The 22,408-nt window shown below is 43.4% G+C and overlaps 2 protein-coding genes across 3 annotated transcripts in view; both read right to left on the bottom strand.

The window, feature by feature from the left end:
• Positions 1-134: 134 nt before the first annotated feature.
• On the bottom strand, positions 135-10,864 carry LOC142959322 (NACHT and WD repeat domain-containing protein 2). Its single transcript, XM_076100568.1, has 10 exons — positions 8,966-10,864; positions 8,764-8,852; positions 7,548-7,655; positions 7,190-7,381; positions 6,714-6,852; positions 6,439-6,587; positions 5,633-5,974; positions 5,298-5,399; positions 3,892-4,567; positions 135-3,319 (listed from the first exon to the last, which is right to left on the bottom strand). Exons 1-10 carry the CDS (start codon positions 9,045-9,047, stop codon positions 135-137), a joined length of 5,064 nt encoding a protein of 1,687 aa, XP_075956683.1. The 5' UTR covers positions 9,048-10,864.
• Positions 10,865-10,872: 8 nt separating this feature from the next.
• The window catches only part of fchsd2 (FCH and double SH3 domains 2), a 48,355-nt gene continuing 36,819 nt past the window's right edge, over positions 10,873-22,408 (bottom strand). The window contains exons 13-21 of one of the 2 annotated variants that reach the window (XM_076100488.1): positions 21,880-21,969; positions 21,408-21,470; positions 17,733-17,867; positions 17,344-17,427; positions 16,946-17,123; positions 15,763-15,983; positions 14,227-14,419; positions 13,995-14,083; positions 10,873-13,596 (exon numbers count right to left, since the gene is read on the bottom strand). In XM_076100488.1, the coding sequence (XP_075956603.1) occupies positions 13,504-13,596; positions 13,995-14,083; positions 14,227-14,419; positions 15,763-15,983; positions 16,946-17,123; positions 17,344-17,427; positions 17,733-17,867; positions 21,408-21,470; positions 21,880-21,969 (1,146 nt within the window). In that variant the 3' untranslated portion in view covers positions 10,873-13,503. The remainder of the gene's footprint in view (positions 13,597-13,994; positions 14,084-14,226; positions 14,420-15,762; positions 15,984-16,945; positions 17,124-17,343; positions 17,428-17,732; positions 17,868-21,407; positions 21,471-21,879; positions 21,970-22,408) is intronic. The other variant, XM_076100489.1, reaches the window with a different exon arrangement.

The raw sequence follows: 22,408 nt of genomic DNA, 5'->3' as shown, positions 1-22,408 counted from the left end.
ACACAGACACATGCAGTCTTTTGTATTTATATTTCAATATACAGTATGTGTTATACACACAAATGTACTTTGTGTGCCATCATATTTATCATCTGTACTTTGAAAACACAGTCCAACAACAGCGTATAATAATCTTAAGGCCATGTAATATTGGGGGTTGCTTGTGGTAGCCAACTGAACGCTCTATCGAAGGGGCATCGCTTCAACCAACCACTCAAGTTCTCTCTGCACCTGACCGACTCCTCCCCGTTGATCATGACATCTAAAATAGAATACACACCTACAGACCCGTCCTCAAATCCCACAAACGCACGCTGCTGCTCACAAACAACCAGAGTCAGAGGATTCTTAGCCAGACACACGCTTCCTATTCTTTCCCCGTCTGCCAGTCGTACAACTGTGAGGACGGCCCTCGCTTGCAGGTAACAGACGCAGTTTTTCTCCAGGGTGGCGGCGGTGGGATGGTATATGTAGGCAGCGTAGCGTCCAGTTTTATCCAAATAAGCTTTAATGACTGGACCCTCGGCCTTGAATGACCACAGCCTGACCTGAGATAAGTCCAAGAGGTTGATGGCCTCATTATCAGTGGACAGTAGGGCGTAGCTCCCGTCAGAGGACACTTGGAAGTCTGCTGGCTGACAGTGAAACCTATACGGCAGCTGGAAGTGCTTGCACAGCGTCTCCTCTGCCACTTTCCAGGTGTACACCGACCCTGAGTCGACCATCACCACCACAAAGTCTGGGTGCTCTGAAAGTGTGTGGAAAGCAACAACGTGCTCCGAGCTTTCAGCGGAGGAGAAACGCTTGCTGATCGAGCCCGACCACAGACTGGCAGCTAGCAGGTCCCCACGGCGGCGGCCAATAAGAAAGGTGCTCGCGGGCGACACCTTGGCGTCAGATAGGTACGGGTGTATGGTGCACACAATGCTCCCATGTGCCAGCTTCCAAACGCGAGACGACCCTCGACCAGAAATACTGATCCCAAACTTACTGTTGGGGGTGATCAGGACGTCTGTCGCTCTGCTGCCACTCACACGCAGGATGTTCTGACCGCTTTCTGTCTGCCACACGTATATTTCCCCTGCTGAGAGTGTCACGAGGTGAATGTTATCTGGAGAAAGACAGAGCTTTTCCACAGGTCCGTCATGTAGGAAGTTAGCGTGTGGAAGTCCCGTTTCTAATCTCCATCTCCACACCGTCTCTGAGCCATCAGAGGTGTAGAAGCGCTCCCCTGTTCGTTCAACCACCACTTCTTTCACTCCACGCCCCATTTTCGGAGCTGTACCCGCAGCATCTATCGCCCCAGAGTCCCACACTGTCAGGCAGCCATCGTGAGCGACACAAACAACATCTGAGGACACCTTGAGGAGTGTACGGGGCTGCTTGTTTGTTTCTAAGGAGAGAACGCACTCCCCTGTGCTGACCATCCACACCAAGACGAAGGGACAGGCATCTAACAACGCCAGGAAAAGGTGGCCATCCTGGGAGAGCACAGCTTGAGTGAAGGCCCTCCCCCGCGGAGCCAGGAACTGGTCCCACAGCTCCCAGTCACATGAATCCCACAGTGCAACCTGGTGAGATTGACACACCAATAAAGTGCTAATTTTGTGTGAGTAATCGATATTGAGGATGTCATTAGATTCACCCCCAATGAAGCTTTCTGTGACAAGTCTGGGTGGGTTTATTTTGGATGCCACATCCCATAGGCTTACACTTCCTGTCCTGTCAACACACGCCATTTCCCACCTATCTTCACACAGGATCATTGATGTAATCGCATTGTGGTTCGAGTTTGAACAAATGCCAAGGAAGCTGCCGGTGTTGGTGTCAAATATGGACACTGTGCCTTCCTCCTGCCCACAGTACATGTAGAATCCATTAGAGGAGCAAACCAAACAGGTCACGCAGCTCTGACACTGGAAATGAGTCAAGGTCTCATTGGAGACATCAAACACACTCACAAAACTCTCGCCTTTCCACCACATGAATACTCTTTTCTGATGCGCAACGAACCCCTCGACTTTGTTTGCTGTTTTTGGGCTTGACTCCTGGTCCTTAACCTGCAGAAACATTTCTGGGCCTGTCACATCCCACAAGAGAAGCTTGTCACATTGTGTGGAAAACAACAGGAAATGACCGCTGCTCTTCACTCCCGCAAATGTCAGCTCCTTCTGCTCACAGCTCAGTAATAGTTTGACTACATCACACCCGGAGCCTTTCCAAATCAAAGCCGCGCCATCATCCATGATCTCCGCTACAATCCCAAACTCTGTTCCAGCCACTTCTCTAACAGAGGCGTCCTTTTTGGCATCAAATGCTAAACACTGAATGGAGGGAACAGATAAGGGAGCTGGGCAAAGCGATACTCCTAATCCGCTTCCTCTCCTCCTCCTCTCCTGTCTGATCTCTCTGGTATAACCTTGGAGGTCTGGAAAGACCTCCAGATAAGGCAGGAGGCTCGTCTCCATCACAGAGGGCAGGTGCAGGGGTGAGCTCTGCAGCAAGCAAGCATAAGACTTCAGTATGCTCGCCAGGAGGGCTCTTTCCCTTGGAAAACAGAAGTGGGATGACCCCTCCTCACTCTCTAACATGGCTACCAGATCTCCCAGTAGTCCTGCTCGAACCATTGCCTGGTGAAATCTCAAAGACATTAGCAGCCCATGCTCCAACTCCTCGAATTGGTCACTTTGTTGCAAGTGATAGGGTAATTCAAAGACCTTCCTCAAGTTCACTCGGCCAACCTCTTTGAAAGAAGAGGAGAAAACAAACGACTGGCCATTTGCTTCTACACTGAGTGGCTCCCTGTCTATGCAGAATTCCATAGGTTCGATGTCCGTGTTCGGTCCAGGTTTTTGCTTTACAAGAAGTGGTTTTGCACTTCCACCGCAAGCCAATCGGCCACTGAAATAGTCCGCCATCGCCGAATGAATCTCCCTCCTCACCTCACGAGTGCCCAAACACCTCTTGGCCACCACCAGCTTGAAATGCCTGCTCACCCAGAACAAAACATGAGACCCTGCAACCGTCCTCCTAATGAGAAACCTCCTCAAATCCAACAGAAGTGTCTCCACGTCGATCTGCGGGACCCTCATATTGGAGGAAGTGCTCTCATGCTGCTGAACATACTCGGTCAGCACCTTGTGATCACCGGACAGCAGGTCGGCGAGCTCGACCTCAGTCAGTCCGGTCCTGGAGAGGGTGAGGTAGGAGACGGCACGAGCCACAATAGAGGAGCCGTGTTTCTGCTCGAGGTGATCAAGCAGCGCAGAAATGGATGAGTGGACGCCAGCAGGGAGAGACGACTCGGTCACATCGGAATCTGATGATGAGAGAGGAAAGAAGGGACAGAAGGAGAGAAATGTAATGTAGTCAAACTGTTGAGGCATGAAATATATCAGCATTTATCTAAATGCCATTTATAGTCTAATATCAGACAGTTGTTATTTCTGATGGCTGGAAAAGTTGAGTTTTAAATATGGTGATTAAGATGTTCTTCTTCATTTCTGTAATCCTTTTTAATGCATTTGAAAATATGATATGTAGTCAAAGCATATGTCACCTCATTCTTTATACAATAAAATGTTATTAACGTACAGTAAAAAATTTAAATAAATATTGCAGCACCCTTGGCCCATCCTTAAGGGACCTCAAGGTGTCATGATATCCACTTAATAATAATAATAATCCCCAACAACTAACAACTAAAACATAAAATCCCACAGTCCCCAGCTGTTTTAGGAATAGATTTAGCTGGAGTTATAACTGCAGAGCAAAGACTGGACTGTATTGAGAGATAGATTAACGCGTTGTTAGTTTAGGTCATTTTCATGGGATTTGTTGACTAAAATAAAAATAAAGATGATGTCTGTTGGTTTCCTTTTTTAGTCGTACCAGAGTGCCAGAGCGAGGCGTGAAGGTGCAAGAGTCGAGCGTAGAGAGTCAGACAACAGGAAGTCAGCGCCTGGTTCACCAGCGCCTGTTGTCCTGATGTTACCCTCCTCCCCGAACTGCTCAGCAGCGACGCCAACATCTTCGCGCACTGTTTCCTGTCCACCGATGCCAGCTGAACACGCACGTATCCTGACTCCTCACTGCCCTCCGACACACACTGAGGTGGACTTCTCCGTGGCTTGATGGCTTGCAGGACTCGCTGTCGGTTGGAGGAGACTGTGAGGATGAGCTTGACGCTGGGAGGAAGGGGAGACGGGAGGCTTTCCAAAATGTGAGGTCCTAAGTCCTTTTCCATGTGATCCAGGCCATCGAGGATTAGAACTAGAGGTTGTTTGGTAGAAGGCATGCAGGTGAGGAGCGATGAGAGACGCTCTTTTAGCTCAGACAGACAAACGTTGGATGTCGAGCTACAGTTGGAATTGAAGTCCCGGAGGTCAGTGACACAGCTGAGATCGTCCATGTTGCTGGGATTCTGCTCAGAGGAAGATTCGCTGTGATATCGAACGCCAATTTGACAACACAGGCTCGACAACAGGTGCCTTGGGGAAGGGTTGATTGACAGTTTGCAAAAATAAGTGATCACCACAGGATCACAGTCTGGTAGCCAAGACTTTATCTGTGGAGAGACAGAGAGACAAAACACTTCTTCACATGTAAGCAAGACCATGTAGTACAGCTTCCTGTATCACTGTGTTACAATCTAAATGTCTAGTCTGTTTATCCTGCATGGAATCAAGATTTGGTCACATTAAACCTTTTTGCAGTATTTTTTAAGTAAAACTGCAATTACCGATTATTGTCATTATCAGTTACTGTAATCTGAAGATTATTTACCCGATGAATCGATTGTTTGGTCTATAAGATGTCAATAATGAAAAACGTCCATTTTCAAGGAACCAATGGGATGTATTCAAATTTATACAACAGTCCAGGACTCAGAAAACATTCATATTTGAAAGGCTACAGTCACTGAATTATGGGAATTTGGGCTTTAAACAATGACAAACAATTAATTGATCATCAAAATAGTTGCAAATACATTTCACTAAATACATGTCACTAAATATTTGATTCATGGCTTATTGTTTCCACTTTTAAGTACTTCCAGCAAAAAATATCTATTTAAAAAATAGGAAGGATAAAAAAAGAAAATGTAATACAGATATTCCTATTTTCTAAGTGGACTGCTGCTACTTTTTTGAGAAAAAAAAAATCAGAAGATTTGTGAATACTTATTTCTAGCGCCACTATGTGTTTGTAGCAAGTGTTGCATTGTTTGTATTTAGTTCGGGGTGGAGGGACTTAACATCTCATGTGAGTTTCACTCTTCTCTTCAGCTCACTTACCTGTTGAGCACAATGTGCAAGCAGAACCGTCTTCCCTGTGCATGGTCCTCCTGTCACCACTAGCGGACACTGTTGACCACTCTGCTCCACGAAGGCTCTGACCTACAGCAAAAAAAAACTCTAGTGATGCAATGTTGCACCTGGAATGTTTGGCTCTATCAAAAAGACACAACACAGGGAAATCAATCCCAAAATATCCCCAATGTGACTATTAATTGGTTAAAAAAAAGGCACCCACTAAATTGTAAAGTACTGAATGTTATTAACTTTGTTTTCAATCTCCCTCAGTTCTTAATCCTTCACATTGCCATATTAAAAATAAAACACCATAACACCTTTGCCTCCTCTGGCCTTATGACGTCATAAAGTCGGGACAGGCTGTCACACAGCTTCTCCTGCTCCTCCTGCTCTCTGGCCAAGAGCTGAGAGCCTTCACAGCCTTCTAAGGTGCTCCAGCTGTCAATCAACCCCACGAGGTCAGAGTACACCTGCTGGCACAGAGACTCGGCATAGCCCCGCCTCCTGGCTGTCGTGTAGCCATGGCGACAGTCACACTGCGTGTCGGTGGTGTAGACTTGAAGCTGAGAGGAGGTGATGAGACCAGGAAGGAAGTCGTCACAAAGCTCTGACAATAGCTGGGAATCAGTGGGCGTTGTCCTTAGGTCAACGGCAGCGGCCTAAAAATACAGGATATGGGAAAAAAAAGACAAAAGAGTCTTTGATACAACCTGTATTTCATATGTAGCTATTTCTATTAGGCCTATACTACTAAGATGAACACAAAAATCACATCTCTCTGTCAGGAACCAATAAATAACTCATTTTGCAACTTCGCCACGTTAATGGAGGCATGACTCACATTATGCTTCTCATATCACCTTTACTCGAATCAAAAGTCTTGATGTTTTGTCGTAGTTTTAAGAGGTTATTTATTAGCTAGAATAATCCAATTTCACATAGACTGCTTGTTATGAACTTTTCTCATAAGCACCACTTGCTCCTTTTGGTAAAACAAAACCAAATGTTTGGCTTCTTAAAAGGCAAACATGCCACATGTACTAGAAAAATGTTTCCTTTTCTAAAACTAAGAAAACAAGGATACTCTGTCATAAATCCTGAGAAAGTGATGGATGTCTCTTACCTCTGGCTGTGGCTCCAGTTGTGACTTCCTCTGTCTCTTCTCTGTCTCTCCTTTTGCGTCACTGACCCTGTGAACGTAAACCAGGCAACGTCTGATGAAGTCATTACGAGGACGGTTGTCCAGAGCAAATCTCAGATCTGCGTCGAGGGCTGGAGAGAAGCAGCAAAAGCACTTATTTAATTATATTATACCTTAACATCAAGCAAAAACCTACACACGCACACACACACACACACACACACACACACACACACACACACACACGTGTATCTCACCTGATCTGTAGTAGCTATGAGCTCTCTCTGGGCTCAGAACACCCTCGTGGACACACAGACCCACAGTGGTCTGAAGCTGCTTCCTCAGCTCCGCTTTCTCAGCCTTCATCCTCCTCTCCTCTTCCTCTTTAACCTCTGCCTGCTAAACAGCAAACAGTTTGAAACATTTTAGAAAAAAGCATCACAGTCTAACAGTTGTGATTAAATAAATGCATATTATCAACCCATGCAAATTACATCTAAAATATGATCACACTGACTATAGAAATGCAAGGTGATGTGATGTAGACTGTGAATGCATGAAAACACATGGGAATATCAAATATTTAGAGTATTCATTTATATTTCTAAATGCTTAATGTTTTTTTTGAATAAATACTAATCAATTAGTACCTTTTGTACACACATTTAATTAACAGCTGCACTTGGACAAACCTACTCCTGTTTGCTCAACAAAAGATGAATGGTGTGATCACCTGGGGACAGCAGGTGTGTCTGGGTCTCAGGCAGTATGAGGGAGGGATGGTGTTCTCGTCCCTCTGGTACTCTCTCTCCAGCTCCTTGGTGCTGACGCCTGCTCGCTGGCTCTCCTGCAGCAGCAGCTGGTACTCGGACACCTCCACCTGGGCGGGCAGGCTGGCTGCGCCGTACTGGTGTCCTACCAGGGCCTGCAGCACCGCCACGTGGACACAGAAGGAACAGCAGTATGGGATGCATCGTTTGCTACTGTAATTAGTGCACTCTGGTGTTGGTGTTTATAGATTAATAATGCTCAACAGGAGCTGATTAAACGGTGGCTGATGGTTAATGTACACTACACTGTAGATTGTTTACCAGTAAAAAAGGTCCTGCGGACCTCTTCCTGCATTCTTTAATCAGCTGCCGTCTGGTGTTTTCATCTGGCCAATGACTGGGATCACTGGACTCAAATGGGTCAATCACCTGCATGCACAGACAGACAAACACAAACACACACACACACACACACACAGAGACAGAGACATAGCGGTGAACAATCTAAAGGAGAGATGACTGATTATCAGTTTATGAAAAGCACACAGTGAGGTGCAGTAACAATTGGCCAGGTGGTGGCTCAGTAACATATGATATTCCTCCATCTCTCTAATTACACATGCTGCTGAAAAGAGATGGCACAATGTGCTGGTTGAACTGCCCCGAGGGGATTTCACATACACACGATACGCACAGAGTGGCATTAAAAGATGCTCATCCTCTATTTTTGTCAAATTTAATTCGGCAAAGTTGAGTCAGATTGACTGCACTTTTAAAGAAATGGCCTCAGGGGGATAAAGTCAAAGAATAAAGGACGCGCACACACAACTGGAAGCCACCAAATAATATTGCTTTTGTATTCCACTGTTGGCAGTGAGCAACGTTACACAGAGGATTTTGGGCGATGCTTTCTGTAATAGTGCTGAAACAGTCAATTATTCCTCCAGTCGACTGACACAAAAATTTCCTGGCAGCAGCTTTTGGATATAGTTTTATTCCATATTGTGAATATATGTTGCGCTTTTTGACTGTTGGTCAGACCAAACTTTAACTTCAAGTGAGGACTTTCACCTCTGATAGCATCAGCAGTTTATATTATATTCAAAGTTTTATGAACAAAACTACTAAACAATATTCAGAAATTAGCTGTTAATGAAAAGTTGAGATGATATGTGCATCTGAACTTCGCAGATGAACAATTCAGTAGTTCATCGTGTTAGAAGAATGCACCAGGGGTACGTCACTGTAAACATAAACCGCTTCATGTATGTAACGGATGTCAAATCAAGTAAGTGTTGTTCCCTCCAGTCGACCAGCTGAATGTTCCTCCTGGCTCTAAAAGCCAATAACACCGAAAGTGGTAATTGCATCACATGTTACGGTGTTAAGTGGTAATAAAAGGAAGGAAAATAAACTTTAAGTATAACCTCAAAAAAAAGAAAAAAAAGTAATAACTTCCCATCTGCAATACACAACACATACAATCATCACTGATGTGTTTCCTATGCAGATTTAGGACAGATAAGTGTGTACTCACCCTGACATCCAGTCCCAGTGTTTTTCTACAGTGCTCTCTAAGTTGGGGGAACACACTCTCTCTCAGAGCTCTGCGCTCCACCATGCTATCTAAACAGAGCATAAACACAAACAACATACACATCTATTCACAAAACATCTAAAAAAGAAAACATGTCCAAAGAACACATAAACTTCCATACATCAGTTGCTTTTTTACATACCCTCTGGGTTGGAGCACAGATAGAGTTTCACACAGGTGGAATTTGAAGGAGACCGGTCCATTCGTTTTCCTCTGGAGCGCATGACAAATTGCTGAGTTAAGGTAAAATATGGGAGAAAAACTTTATTCAATGGCCCAAATAAAAAGTCCACAGTTGCTGCTCTATGCTGATGTTTCCCGTTCGCCTCCCGCTCCACTCAGGAAACTCTGGCCTTGGGTGTTTATAGTGTTATGATCACACCCACTTCTAGTGACTGGAACTACTATCTCTCTCACACACACACCACACACAAACACCATTTAGACAAACTCTCAGGTGTGTACATAATCAAATATGTAGGAGGTGCATAAACACGCACAAAAAGAGCACAAAAAAGCCTCCAGAATAACAAAAAAACAACAACTTTTCAATATTTTTTTTATTAATTAACATTTGTACACAATAAATACAAACTTTGTTTTTTTTGTACAGCCAATAATAATAATAATATGCAGAACAACTTTTGCACCTGTTCTCATTATTGTCACCATTGCAACAGTCTGAAGAGAGAAGGCCAGTTGTTCCACCACATCGGTAACAGCAGCAGCTGTGTTGCTGCTTCAAATCGAAGGATGAAAAATAAAATAATTATTATAATACATAAAACCCCAAAACAGGCTCATAATAATATTTCAACACTGTAGCGACCAGAGGGAGTGCTAAATAGGGGAAATAATCATGTTCAAAGTGGCAACTGGCAACAGAAAGTAATACATTTTTATATTTGATAGAAAAACTGATTGAGCATCGATGGTGGGAAGCGCTATGGGACGCTATAAACTTCAGAACAAGTTTGTTGGAACACTGTAACTAATTCCAGTATGCTTCACTTTGTTAGGTGTGAATGCTACGCAAAATGTTGACTCGTGAAAAAAACTAATTAGGATCGTCATCATTTCTTGCATCACTTTTCTCCGTCAGACAGAATTCACCGAGCAAAGAGGAAAACCATCAGATTGTTTCTCTTCTTACAAGCTGCGCCCCAACTCCAGACTACATATTAACACTAAACAGCATGTACTCTATACCAGCCTTCATACCTCATACTGATTGAGAAGAAATGAAGATACAGTACAGTTGCGTACCAACAGTGAATATGCTATGATACTGCAGCTGTGGAGGAGGATTTATAATGTTCTTAAAGATAAAGAAACACAGATTGAATACTTTTGTTTCCCTTTAAAAGTTCTGTTGCTGCCTCCCAACAGGGTGCAATTAGATTGAATTGTTTCCAGCTGTGAGGAGTTCCGTCTTTTCTTATGTGTTGCATTTTGGACAAACATCGTCCATCAATGCCACAATTTTAAAAAAGCTATCATCGAGCTAATCTAAAATCCATATTATTGACATGTTGACTGTATTTTGAAATGTTTTCATTCAAATGAAACCCTGGATAAAATAAATAAGAAGGAAGCAACTGAGACACATCTTCAGAGTCAAACACAGATCTGATCCTCTCGGCTTTAAACGGTCACACACGCAAACAGCTCAAGACCATAAAACCACATCCTCTCCAAGTCTTCATTCAAAACAGCCCTTACTATGATCACGTCCATTCAGGAACACACCTTTTACACATTTCACTGTCCAAAAAGTATCTCTCCATCTCTTTGGAAGAGTGGAGAATAAAAAAAAAACTAAAATGGTCAGTCACACTGAAATAAAGAGGATTCACAACAGATTCAGAATGAAAAGAATAACTCTGATTTCTGTATTAAACTGCAGTGATCCAGTCTCTTCTATCCATTCTGATGCTTTGTTAAAGTACTGCTACTTTTCAGGGAAGGTACAAATAAATAAAAGTGCTACGCTGCCCTTCAGACAAGGAGTTTTAAAGGCTTAAAGGGTATGGGTGGGTGGGTGGGTGGGTGGGGGGGGGGTGTTTACTTTGAGTAAAAAAAAAAACAATAGAATTGTACTTCGCTCCATTTGAATGTCATTTGCTAGTTCTATCCATTTAGCATGATGCATTTGTTTTATACATCTCGTGTTTTCTGTTCCTGCCACCATTAATCAAAAGGTAAACATAAGGATAGTATCAAACTGGAAACATTAACATTTCTTTTTTTAAGATTGTTTTCTCTTCTGTATTAAAAAACAAACCCAAAAAAACACTCACTCAGTGATGCGATGGAGTTGCTTGGCCAAACAGAGAACAAATAATACCTGTGAATGTAATGCGTGTCAACTAAACAATATAAATTAAAGGTGAACTGATCAAAATGAACAAAAATGAACGTGAGAGGAGATATGGTCTGTAGGGATAAAAGCTATACAGTTCATTCTGTGACTAATAAAAACTCCTAACCCCAAATATGATGAGTGTCTATATCGTCTCAAATAAAATCTGTGTTGTCACCACATAGCAAATACCAACAATGTCAGTGCCTTCGAAAGCACCGTCTGCCTCCTCATCAGTGAGACAAGCACACAGCGGGTCACAGAATGAGAGAAGATATAGTAACGTGTGCGTAATATAATGTAAGTGGATGTGTGTGTATATGATAGCCATCGATTCACACTGACTGCCAGTGGACAAAAACAGACATGAGAGAAAAGAGGGAGAGTATGAAAGGAACAGAGGGAGAGGTGGAGAAAAGAGCAGAAAGGAGGATCCAGCCTCCATTTTCTCTCTTGTTCTTTCATCCCCTCCTTCCATTCTCTTCTTTCATCTCTCCGTCATACTGTATTTACAATGCCCTTTCAGTATAAGATGAGGATAAAACGTCCACTACATATCAGACATGGTATTCCAATCAGCTGAGTTAGTCTACATGAAACTCTGTGCGTAACATTCCTATGACAACAGTAATGTACTGTACTAATACACATTGAATACGTTTGACGAGAAGGAGTTTATATATGGCGAGGGAAGGGCTGGCGAGGGGGGGGGACACTGCGTCCACACACCACCCAGTTTCTCTGTCCATTTACTTCACCCTCAACTTCAATCAAAAAACATGACACGTTTGGCAAGTTTTATACTTATTGACTGTCATCAAGCTTACTTTCTATGGAGCCCCGACACTCAGACTGTAGTAAATGATGTAATTTAAGTCCAAAACATACTTAAATAAACGTTTGTGGTATCGGCACACTTTCTTTCTTTTTTAATCTATTCCCTAATTTTCTTCTTACATAGCTATGTGGCTAACGTTGCGTTAGCAAGCTTATCTAGAAATTGGTGGTTAAATTGAGCAAAAACCTTTTTTGCTAGCTACCAAGCTGAAGCTGGCTTTTGGCATAAAAACTACACCAGCTACTGCTCCAAATGTTGATCCGCAATGCACTGTACCGCAAAGGCTACTGCTGTACCATTAACGTATAAAGTCTTGTAACTGTAGCTATAGCATTTTAGCCAGCAAGCTACTTGCTACGCTACTTGGAAGTTCACAGACTATAGAGACACTCTCTCCATCTTCATAGCATTTTCACCTGTGAGTGTATTTCTCTCGTCTTTACCGACGACCACCGTGGAAATAAATCTTGGTCGTTATTGTGTCATCCTCAACATGTGTGTGGGAGTTCTATGCTTTTTCTCAAAATGTCAAATGAACTAAATTTAAAAAGTTCCAAGCTCTCCAAGCTAGCTAGCTAGCTTTGTGAGTGTTTGCAGGCTAAAATGCAGAGTTTATAACAGTTTAAGGTAGCTAGCTGAAAAGGCTAGTGCGCGGTGTGTTTAGTTCCCAGTGTTTGTCAGTTAAGCAAGCTAGCCACACAGCCCTCTTCTTTGATCAAAATATAAGCAATTTTCAAAAGGACAATTTGAGGAAAAACAAATGTTGCAGGGAGAAAATTAAATAAATAATTAAATATTAGCGTAAAACGCTGTACATTTCTTTCTACAATCCGTTTACATTTTTAGCTAACAATTTTATTATGTATTAAATTGTTGACTTGTCCTCTGTACATGTAGTATAGCTCTTTACTACATGTTGTCAGTTTCAGGGCTCCATAACTTTTCACACATTTCCTTATCATTGGTTAACAGTGGAATTTCTCATATGTAGCAAAATGGTCTTCCTGTACAGAGGGATAAACTGCTTTACTATAACTCGAAGTAGGCGTTAACAAGATAAAAGAAAACTTGCCAAACCCATCATTAACTTTCCCTCATGCTCCTCCCCCTCTTAACATTCTTCCTCCTCTTCAGTGTGCTCTGGTTTGCTGCCCGATGAGGTAAAGTTTTAAGGCAAGAATGGAAGGACGGGTTGAGGGCAGAGAGGGACGCGGGGGCGGCTACTGCTGCACTTCATTAGGAAGCTAATACGGAGATTATTCAATTGGATACACTGCCTTCAACCCCTCTCTTTGCTCTCCTCCTCAACTTGAGGAGGAGAGAAGATGTGGCGAGGCCATGGTTCAGTTCTCTTCACATCACTTTGTTTAAAGCTGACTTAAGTTCAGAGCAGTTCAGTTTTCCAGTCTGTAGGATGCGTCAGTCTGTCATCTGTTTTGTTTTTTTTGTCTCTATAACTGCCCGCCAGCTTGTCTGTCTGTCACACCAGTGTGATCTCCACCTCCTCTGTTTTCTCGCTCTTCTCCTGCGATCGGCGGGGGTGCTGTTTGGGTGGAGGAGGAGCAGCTCGCACCTGCAGCAGTGAAAGAAAACATAATAACAAAGGTTTAAGAAAAAAGGCAAAGTGCGTGATTGGAGATGGCCTACTTTTCTTAATTTGATAAACAGCTCACTGTTCATTTCCTGCTGTGGGATACAAAAAGTAAGAAATATCCGTTTTCTACTTTTAGAGCCTTCTTAAAAAATAAACGCAGTCTGAATGGAAATCATAATAAGGATTCACAGGAAGTTTAATCAACACTGTGTCATATAGTGCTGCAACTAACCCGTTTGGTCTTTAAAATGTAAGAAAATGGAGACAAATACCAATTACAAAGGCCCAAGGTGGCATCTTCAAATTGCTTTGTCCGTCCAAAGATATTCAGTTTACTATCACATGAGACACACTTCTTGAATAAGTTTTATACTTACAGGTCGTAGTTTGCCCGGGCCTCCTTCAGGGGTGAATCGCAGTGGCTGAGGAAATCCTGGAGACACTGGACTCTTGCCAGAGCTTTGATCTACAGAGAGAAAGAGAGAGAGGGAGATCTCTGATACAGAAATCCTCACAGTAATAAGCTAGAACGACCTCTTCTTAATTAATTAAACTACACACAACCTTTTTCTGTGTGTGTGTGTGTGTGTGTGTGCGTGCGTGTCTTACTGTGGGTGGGTAGCGGTCCCTTGTGTGACGAGGCGGACGGTGGGGGCTTGTGCTCCCCGTTAAGTGCGGCGGAGGGCGAGCGTGGAAGAGGAGGCGGGGTGGAGGTCTCGGGGCTGGTGAAAGGGCTGATGGGAGGTTGTTCATACAGCGGGAGATGTGGCAGAGAACACGGCAACTTCAGAGACGGAGAAATCTAGAGAAGAGGCCAGAAATGGAGAAAATGTGCTGCTCACCTGTGACCCAACAAATAAGTCCCATGCTCTATCTCACAGTTAATGGTCCAGTCAGTACTATCGTTTTCATATCCTTTGTGCTAACTGAAGTCAACTTTATTAAGTTACAGCTCACCAGTTTAGAATACAGCTGCAATAAATACATCCAAAACAACACCTTCTTTCTTGTGTGTGAATACATTGTAATGGCAAATGAATTGGCTGAAACTGATTAGATTGTAATTAGACACAAGAGGAAGAAGCTGGTTGTAAAAAAGAGAAAAGTAACTTAGTTACAGGCCAAAATGTCCGTTGGACCTTGGCCTGATGGTGGTGCCATAATCATCTTATAATAACGTGTTCGCAAACAGTTCCCTATTTACACATCCAGCAGACACAAAGCTACATTAGCATGCATGTGTTTCTATCGTGTTTCTATAACCTGAGGAATGCGAAACCAATATTCAATCTCGTTTGCTCTGTTCTCGGTCTCCACCAACTCCTCAGGGAGATATCGGGTTCTTTAGCTGCTAAATGCTCCGCCATGTACAGTTAGCTAGTCACTAACGTTGTCTGTCTGCTGTTTGGCGCCGAGCGGGTTGTGTACCGTGGATGTTTAGAGCTTTTTCATTAAAAACAGCTACTGGCTGCACTTGAAAATAACACTCCAAAAGTGGTGAGAGCGAACCAAAACAGTTGTTGCAGGCTGTTAAACCAAAACAACAAATTATAACGCTCAACAGAGCTGAGGGGAACTGCAGTCGGGTGATAATACTCTGTGGGTCTATTACTAGAAGCAACACCTTTCACATTATAGTCATACATAGTTAATACAAAAGTACTGATTAGGATGGCTTTGATGGAACTCTGGGGAATACCTTACAGAAATAAACAACTATAGTTGTTTTTTTACCAATCTTCCCAAGAAACCACTTAAAAGCTGTTAAAAGTTGTTGCGGTGTTTGTTATGTCAACAGGCTTTTAGGAAGGGAGAGGCTGCATCCTTCCTGTTGCTGAACCTCTAATAGGCAGCACTCTGTGCCACAGATAAGAGCTTTTTCTGTGATTGTAGAGCAGGCTTTTTAATCAGAGGACCGCAGAAACACCGGTTCTGATCCAGCGTTTGTGAACTCTGCCCTGCTGATAGATTTACTGGACAACAGCCAGGAATCAAGGAGAGAGGGGGAGAAAAGTGTCCCACCACACTACACTTTAAGCTTGGTATTTCTGCCCTGAGGAAACACTGATAACACAAAATTTTCCAGCTCCTCAAGAGTGACGCACTTCAGTGGGAGTATGTCTCTGTCTGCAAACATCAATATACCTGTATGTCACCAGGCCCTCCTCCACTGGTCTCCCCGTTCTCAGTGAGATCTTCTACCAGCACGGAGGGGAAGACGCCAACCCGTCCGTTGAGCTCGCCCTCCCAGAAGCCGTCGTCTGTCTGAGTGTCGCGGCTCAACAGGCGGATCACCGCTCCCTCGGAAAAGGAGAGTTCCTCGTCCGCCTGGCCCTCGTAATCATAAAGTGCACGGACAAATATCACTGCGAAGAGGAGGGAAGACAAAGAGAGAAAGAGAGAGAGAGAGCAATAAGATACACGGAAGGAATAATTATTCTTGGGTAAATGTAGTTCCATGTCTGCCTTGCCTTCATTATCATAAAGAGAATGGGACACCCTGCTGGAGAGAGGGAGATACGGAGAAGACAGAAAGAAATAATAATTAGGTGACAGAGTTTCCCCATGTGCAGCAGGCACACAGCAATAGAAAGAAGGTTGTAGAGAGAGAGAGAGAGAGAGAGAGAGAGTAGAAGACGGCTGCAGAGAAGGAAGGTTAGGATGGAAGGCTTTCACATTTATAACAGATCAACTGTCTGTATGCTGACTGTCAAAAGCCGAAGTGTGGATGCAACCAATGGTCTTACATGTTTGTGATGAAGCTCAGCTCTTGCCCATTTTATCAAACTGCTCTGCAATTTCAACCACTCGTGTTTTGTTCTACAGCTGCCTCGCTCTCGTCTCTGTTCCAGTGATTGGCAGCAACAACAATGTCCTTATGTGCTGGTACATGTGCAAAAGCAATGGCCAAAAAAATGGATGAAAAGGAAATCGGGAGTGACAAAGCTTGTGGAACAGGAAGTAGTACCGTTTTTTAATTATCACTGTCTCTATATACAACTGTGGCTTTTGCCTTCTGTTGATTACTGCAACCACCGACATATTTTCACCTTATTCTACCCTGCAAGAGAGACAACCCACACTTGCTTACTCTAATAACACTCTGCTTTGCAAAATGTGTTGTTTACAGCTGGATTCTGAGCAACTCCAGTGAAGCAGTAAAGAAAATAAATACCTTAATCAGTGGTGCATAATAACCTCATTACAGGAAGAAGGAAACTAATTTACACATGTACAACTGGAACAAGCTTGTTTACTGAAACTCCTGGCACGCAGTGTGTTTATTTCAAAGAATAATTTACCATCACTGGGTCCACAGCGAACTTACTGTTTATGTCTCCATTGATGCAGCCGGAGTGCAGCTCCGGCTCGGTGGAATTGGACGAGGTGTGAGATCGAGCATCCAGTGTAGCCAGAGACTGGAGCATGCTCAGCAGACTGTTGGAGGTCGGGAACTGCAGGTATTTCTCTGGGACATAACCCACATGACCCGACTTATTACGAGCCTGGAACACACACACACACACACAAACAAATGACACAGTGACCGAAAGGCAACATGAAAACATGCATGCATCTAAAATACCACACAAGGCTAATAAAGAAAACAGAGCACACGCACAGGACGCAACACTCAGATCTCACGAGGTAATGCTTCTGGCGTTGCCACTGTAAACATAATGCACATCTGTGTGACCGCCACATCTGTGTGTGTGTTTTGTGCACCTTGACCCAGTCCTCCATGTCTCCATCTTCAATGACCTCCAGCATCTCCTGTTCATCAATAGTTAACTCATCCGGCTGAGAGGCCTGCGGGAGAGACATGCCAACAGTGTTAAAAGACAGAAAGACAAGACATTTACGGTACAGTAAAAACACTCCATACTAGACCGAGACCATAAATATTTAATGTTAAAATACAAAAAAAAGTCCTGTGAACGCCACACTGACATTCACCTTTGCTTGTCTCAGTGCGTACATGACTGCAGGGGATTGTGTACGATACTGTTGTGGTTGAGCAGGTAGCTGCAGACATGTGATATGTGTAAGTGGATGCCCATGTAACCGTAGCTGTGTGTGTGTGTGTGTGTGTGTGTGTGTGTGTCGGTGAATACCTTGTACGAGTACAGGACTTTGCAGGTTAGCGGGTAGTTTCGGAGGGTTCCTGAGGGACTGGAGCTGCTGTCGTCAAAAACCTCCATGTTTTCTTCACACTCCTCTCCCTCCTCACGCTCCAAATCCACTGTGCCCTAAAACACACAAACACAGCCAGATAAAGGCAAAGACCTCTGATAACTACAATGACGAAAGAAAAGCACCATTCACCTTCAAAGCTCCAGAGAAAGAAAGAAAAGACCCGTGTACTCCAGATCAAGTACACACAAAGCATTATCAAAAACAAAAAACTATTTTCACACAACCTTCTTGCTCCAACTCCTCATGTCTCGATGTCACGCCCGGCTAGGTGACTTGTTATGTTGCCTGTCCATCTATCTGGTATCTACAGCTCCACCACTACAGTTCAGCAGTAGCAATGTTTGTCCATTTAACACTTATTACCCCCCCCCCCCCCCCTCTTCCTGTTTGTTTGCTATAGATTAAACCGTGACACTAGCGCAGGAATAGTCCGATGCTTACCTGTGATTCCTGCCTGGGTTTCTCTGTCCCGCTCAGTGCGGGTGCTACAGCTTTCAGAGACAGGTGTGGAGGGACTAATGTTTCACATGACTCCTCCCTCTTTTGTTCCACGAGAATTTCACTGGCGTATATTAGGGTCATGTGATCTGGCTGGTAGAAGGATCCATCACACATAGCAAGCTGACCTGGCCATAACAGTAATGTGTGTGTGTGTGTGTGTGTGTGTGTGGGTGTTTATCCATTCCAAAGTCAGTGTTTAGTCATCAGATTTCTGTTGACACAGTAAACTCCACACCGATGTGGAAAACAAAACAGAAGCGTCTCCTGGATATAATCTATTCCCTAGGGAAACAACCACCTACAGGTGCGGCCCATACGGTGTTCCCTTATAAACATGAACACACCCATATCAAACTGCTACGCGACATCACTCGTATCCACTTTAATGCATTGATTTAAAAGTACACTGCACAGCCGGTGGGCCAATTGCATTTCATCCCTGAAGTAAAATGACCAGCATGTGTTTCAGTAATAACCCAATAAAACATCACCAAAAACACATCTCAGTACAGCTGAGATGCAGACCAACCGACGATTTTATGGTTCCTGGAGGAAATAACTGCGAGAGTGAAATAGTAATGAAGGCATTGTCCGCCAAAGAGACTCGAGGGTTCATGGCTTTCAGTATTTCATAGTCATATTAATAAAGTTGAGTGGAATGAAGAAAGGGTCGAGAAAGTGCCTCCTCCCCGCTCTCTTTGTTTTTGTTTGCTCTACTCTGCAGATTATTATTCACAATCTCTCCATCTTTCCTCCTCTCTCTCTGACCATCAGTCCCCTTCTCGACCTCTCCCTAATGAACAAGCTGCTGTTAAACAATCCCTCCTCCTGTTTCCTCTCCTCCTTCATCTCTCGCTCTCTTCGTTTCCCTTGTTGCACCTTGTTATTATAATCCCTCTTTCTAAGCCACTGTCGAGTCTCTACAGGCTCCAGTACTCTCCAAATAAAAATCAAAGACCGTTAAACTGCTGTCAAACGCCCGAATACGATTGTGCCTCCTGGACTGTTCTTTTAATGACACCTACGCCAGATGGAGGAGTTCTCCGCAAGTCTCGCCTCCAACTGATTCGTCTTATAAATAGGGCAAGGAAAAGTTGAAAGAAAACTTTAAAAAAAAACAAGGACACATGTATAAAATCCCCCAAATTCACATAACACAACATATCTACTTACAGATAATAAAGTATTTGGAAATGTCGAAACACAGTTCTTTGATTTGGTTCCCATTTTGTCCGTGCAAACACGCCGATGCTAATATTTTCTACAGTATTCTGTGGCCTCACAGGAGGCTCTTCTATATTCTCTGCAGTTTTTCACAATCCCCCCCCCCCATCTCTCTCACCTCTGCATCCAATTTTACTTCAACATTATCACTCCCTCCTCACCTCTCCCCCTCACCTCCTCATAACACCACCTCTTCTATTTCTCACCCGACTCTCCCTCCTTCACTAATTGTCTCTCCAACACTACCTCTTTCACTGAACAACTCATTCTGACATCCCTTCTCTCCGTTTCTAGATTGCCCTCCTTCCCCAGACTTTCTCACACTCGGTATCTATTTCTCTCTGGTTTTAGCTGTGAGCTGCAATATCATGTGAGCAGAATGTCAAATGCTTCCAATGATGCAGACAGACTAAGTTTAGGCCTGTTGACACTCACACACAGTCACATGTGGGACTACACTCCTAGTCATGGAAGTACTCTCCTCCCCTCATGTATACTCAATGGAGGGACGGAAATGCACACACATATGGACAAACAGAAATGCACATAAATATCCAAACCTCACAAACCCAGTCACACACACACGCACACACACACACACACGGGCATAGCATATGACTATATTATTGATTGTGCAATGGGCTACGCAAATTATGTTTGTTTTTTTTAGAAACAAAGACATACAAAAAATGTGCTTTCTTGCGGCGAGTTAAATAAAGAGATTGACACCATTCTCATGTCTGTAACCTGACAATGAAGCTACCGCCAGCAACTGGTTAGCTTAGCATAGCATAAAGACTGGAAACAGCTAGGCTGGCTCTGTCCAAAGGTAACAAAATCCTCCTACCAGCTCCTCTACAGCTCACCTAATAATATGTTAGATATTGTTTGGTGAACGCATACAAAACATTAGTGAGCATAAGAGGTGCTGGAAGCTGATGTTCTTTTACCTTTGTACAGAGCTAGGCTAGCAGCTAGCTGTTTCTCCACCTCCAGTCTTTGTGCTAAGCTACTGGCATGACATGACAGTGGTATTAATCTTTCATACTCTCACCAAGAAAGCAAAATGTCAAAACTATATTTTGATAGTGGAATGCTGTATAAGGTAGGAGTCCATAAAAACTGCCAGTTGCGTGAGGACTACATCAGTATTCCGATGGGGAAGTGGGGTGTTTTAAGAGGCTGTAACTGGCGTGACAGATAATTAGGCAGCAAGGCTGAGGTCAATTATCTTGCAATTTACATCATTCAGGAAGTGATTTGTCGGAAGAACTATTCTAGCTGGATGGTTTTCACTTTTAATGAAATCATAAAAACTAATGAAAAGTCTAAGATTATTAGTAAGTGACTTGGGGGGTTTAAAATTCAATTCTTTAATGTGCTGAATTGAGTGCAGCGCTTATTAAGCGCAAGAAGAAAATCTGTTGGGAACTATGGGAATAAAATATGAGCAATTAGTAGATTATATGACCGACACACAGTGACACAATTCAGTGGTCTGGTGTCGTCCATTTGAAGTGGGTAGAAGGGGCCACCATGCATGATGCGACACAAATCAGCTACGACTTGTGTTGTGTGGTGAAACGGTTCTCTTCTACCTCTGCTTTATACATGTGAGATTTGCTCTTTCCAGCCAAGTCAAAAAACACTGCAACTTTGAAAATTGATAATGAAAAACATGTATGTACTGTACATGTATTTACAGGCCTACTGGTAGTGGCATTAGGGTTTATGTTCACAGTTTTGCTGTTAATTTCTACAGTGTTTTCAAAATGTCATTAATAAACTTTAGTTTTTTTTGTGAAAACAAGTTCTTCTGGCTTGGCGAGAAAGCAGCAACACACACACGGTGAGGGGAAGTGTCTCACCGACAGTGAGGGGTCGTGGGAAGTGTAGCTGGCCCAACGTTCATTCTCCAGCTCCTCCATCACCTACAGCATGCACAGAGAGAGCGGTGGTTTTATACACATATTGCACGCACGCACGCACACGCGCACTCTGTGCATACACACACACACACTGAGCACTACATAAACTGGATTTAATGTGTGAAAGGATTTAAATGCACAAACAATCCAACAGTCGTATGTATGAATGCACTCACAAACATCTACCACACACTGTATCACACTTACCTACATGAAACAAGTCAGGCAAAGAGAAGGAGAGGCTCTCTTACTCTCACACACACACACACACACACACCCCCACACACACACACACACACACACACACACACACACACACACACACACACACACACACACACACACACACACACACACACACACACACACACACACACACACACACACACACACACACACAGACTAAACATACCTGGTTCATGGCGCTCTTCAGCCAGGTATCCACAGCAACTCCCACTTGCCGTAGCAGGTCCAACCGAGCCTCAGCTTTTAACTTTATTGTCTTTGAAGAGAGAAAGGGTTAGGTATGTTAAGAACATTAAATATATCGCTGGCCTGCACAGTTTGTTCTTTTTTTTGCATTAGTCTTAAAAAGAACATCGTACTTATTTTGGAACAACTCGGGTCCCATTTCATTTTGAACAAGGGCCCTTTTGGAAACATGTCTGATTGCCGTTATTACCGTTACAGTTAGCCTGCCGAGTCATGCCATCATGACTGAAAGGAATGACGGTGAACACAACCATGAAAATACGAGGTTGTAAAGAGAAAAAGAAAATCAAATTAGAGGTAAAAGCCTAAAATGTTTCACCGTCGGTACCAGCTGGTAGAGCAATATATAGATATGGTGATGTTAGACTAGATAAGTCTTGTTTTTTCCTGGTTTTAAAGGCTGCATTACAGTTTCTAACCAGACTGTTCTATCGGTTCTGTTATTTGCC

The sequence above is a fragment of the Anarhichas minor genome, unplaced genomic scaffold (genome assembly GCF_050575085.1).
Source record: "Anarhichas minor isolate MPS153535 unplaced genomic scaffold, ASM5057508v1 ptg000026l, whole genome shotgun sequence".
NCBI lineage: Eukaryota > Metazoa > Chordata > Actinopteri > Perciformes > Anarhichadidae > Anarhichas > Anarhichas minor.
This window is presented reverse-complemented; position numbering and strand designations above follow the sequence as displayed.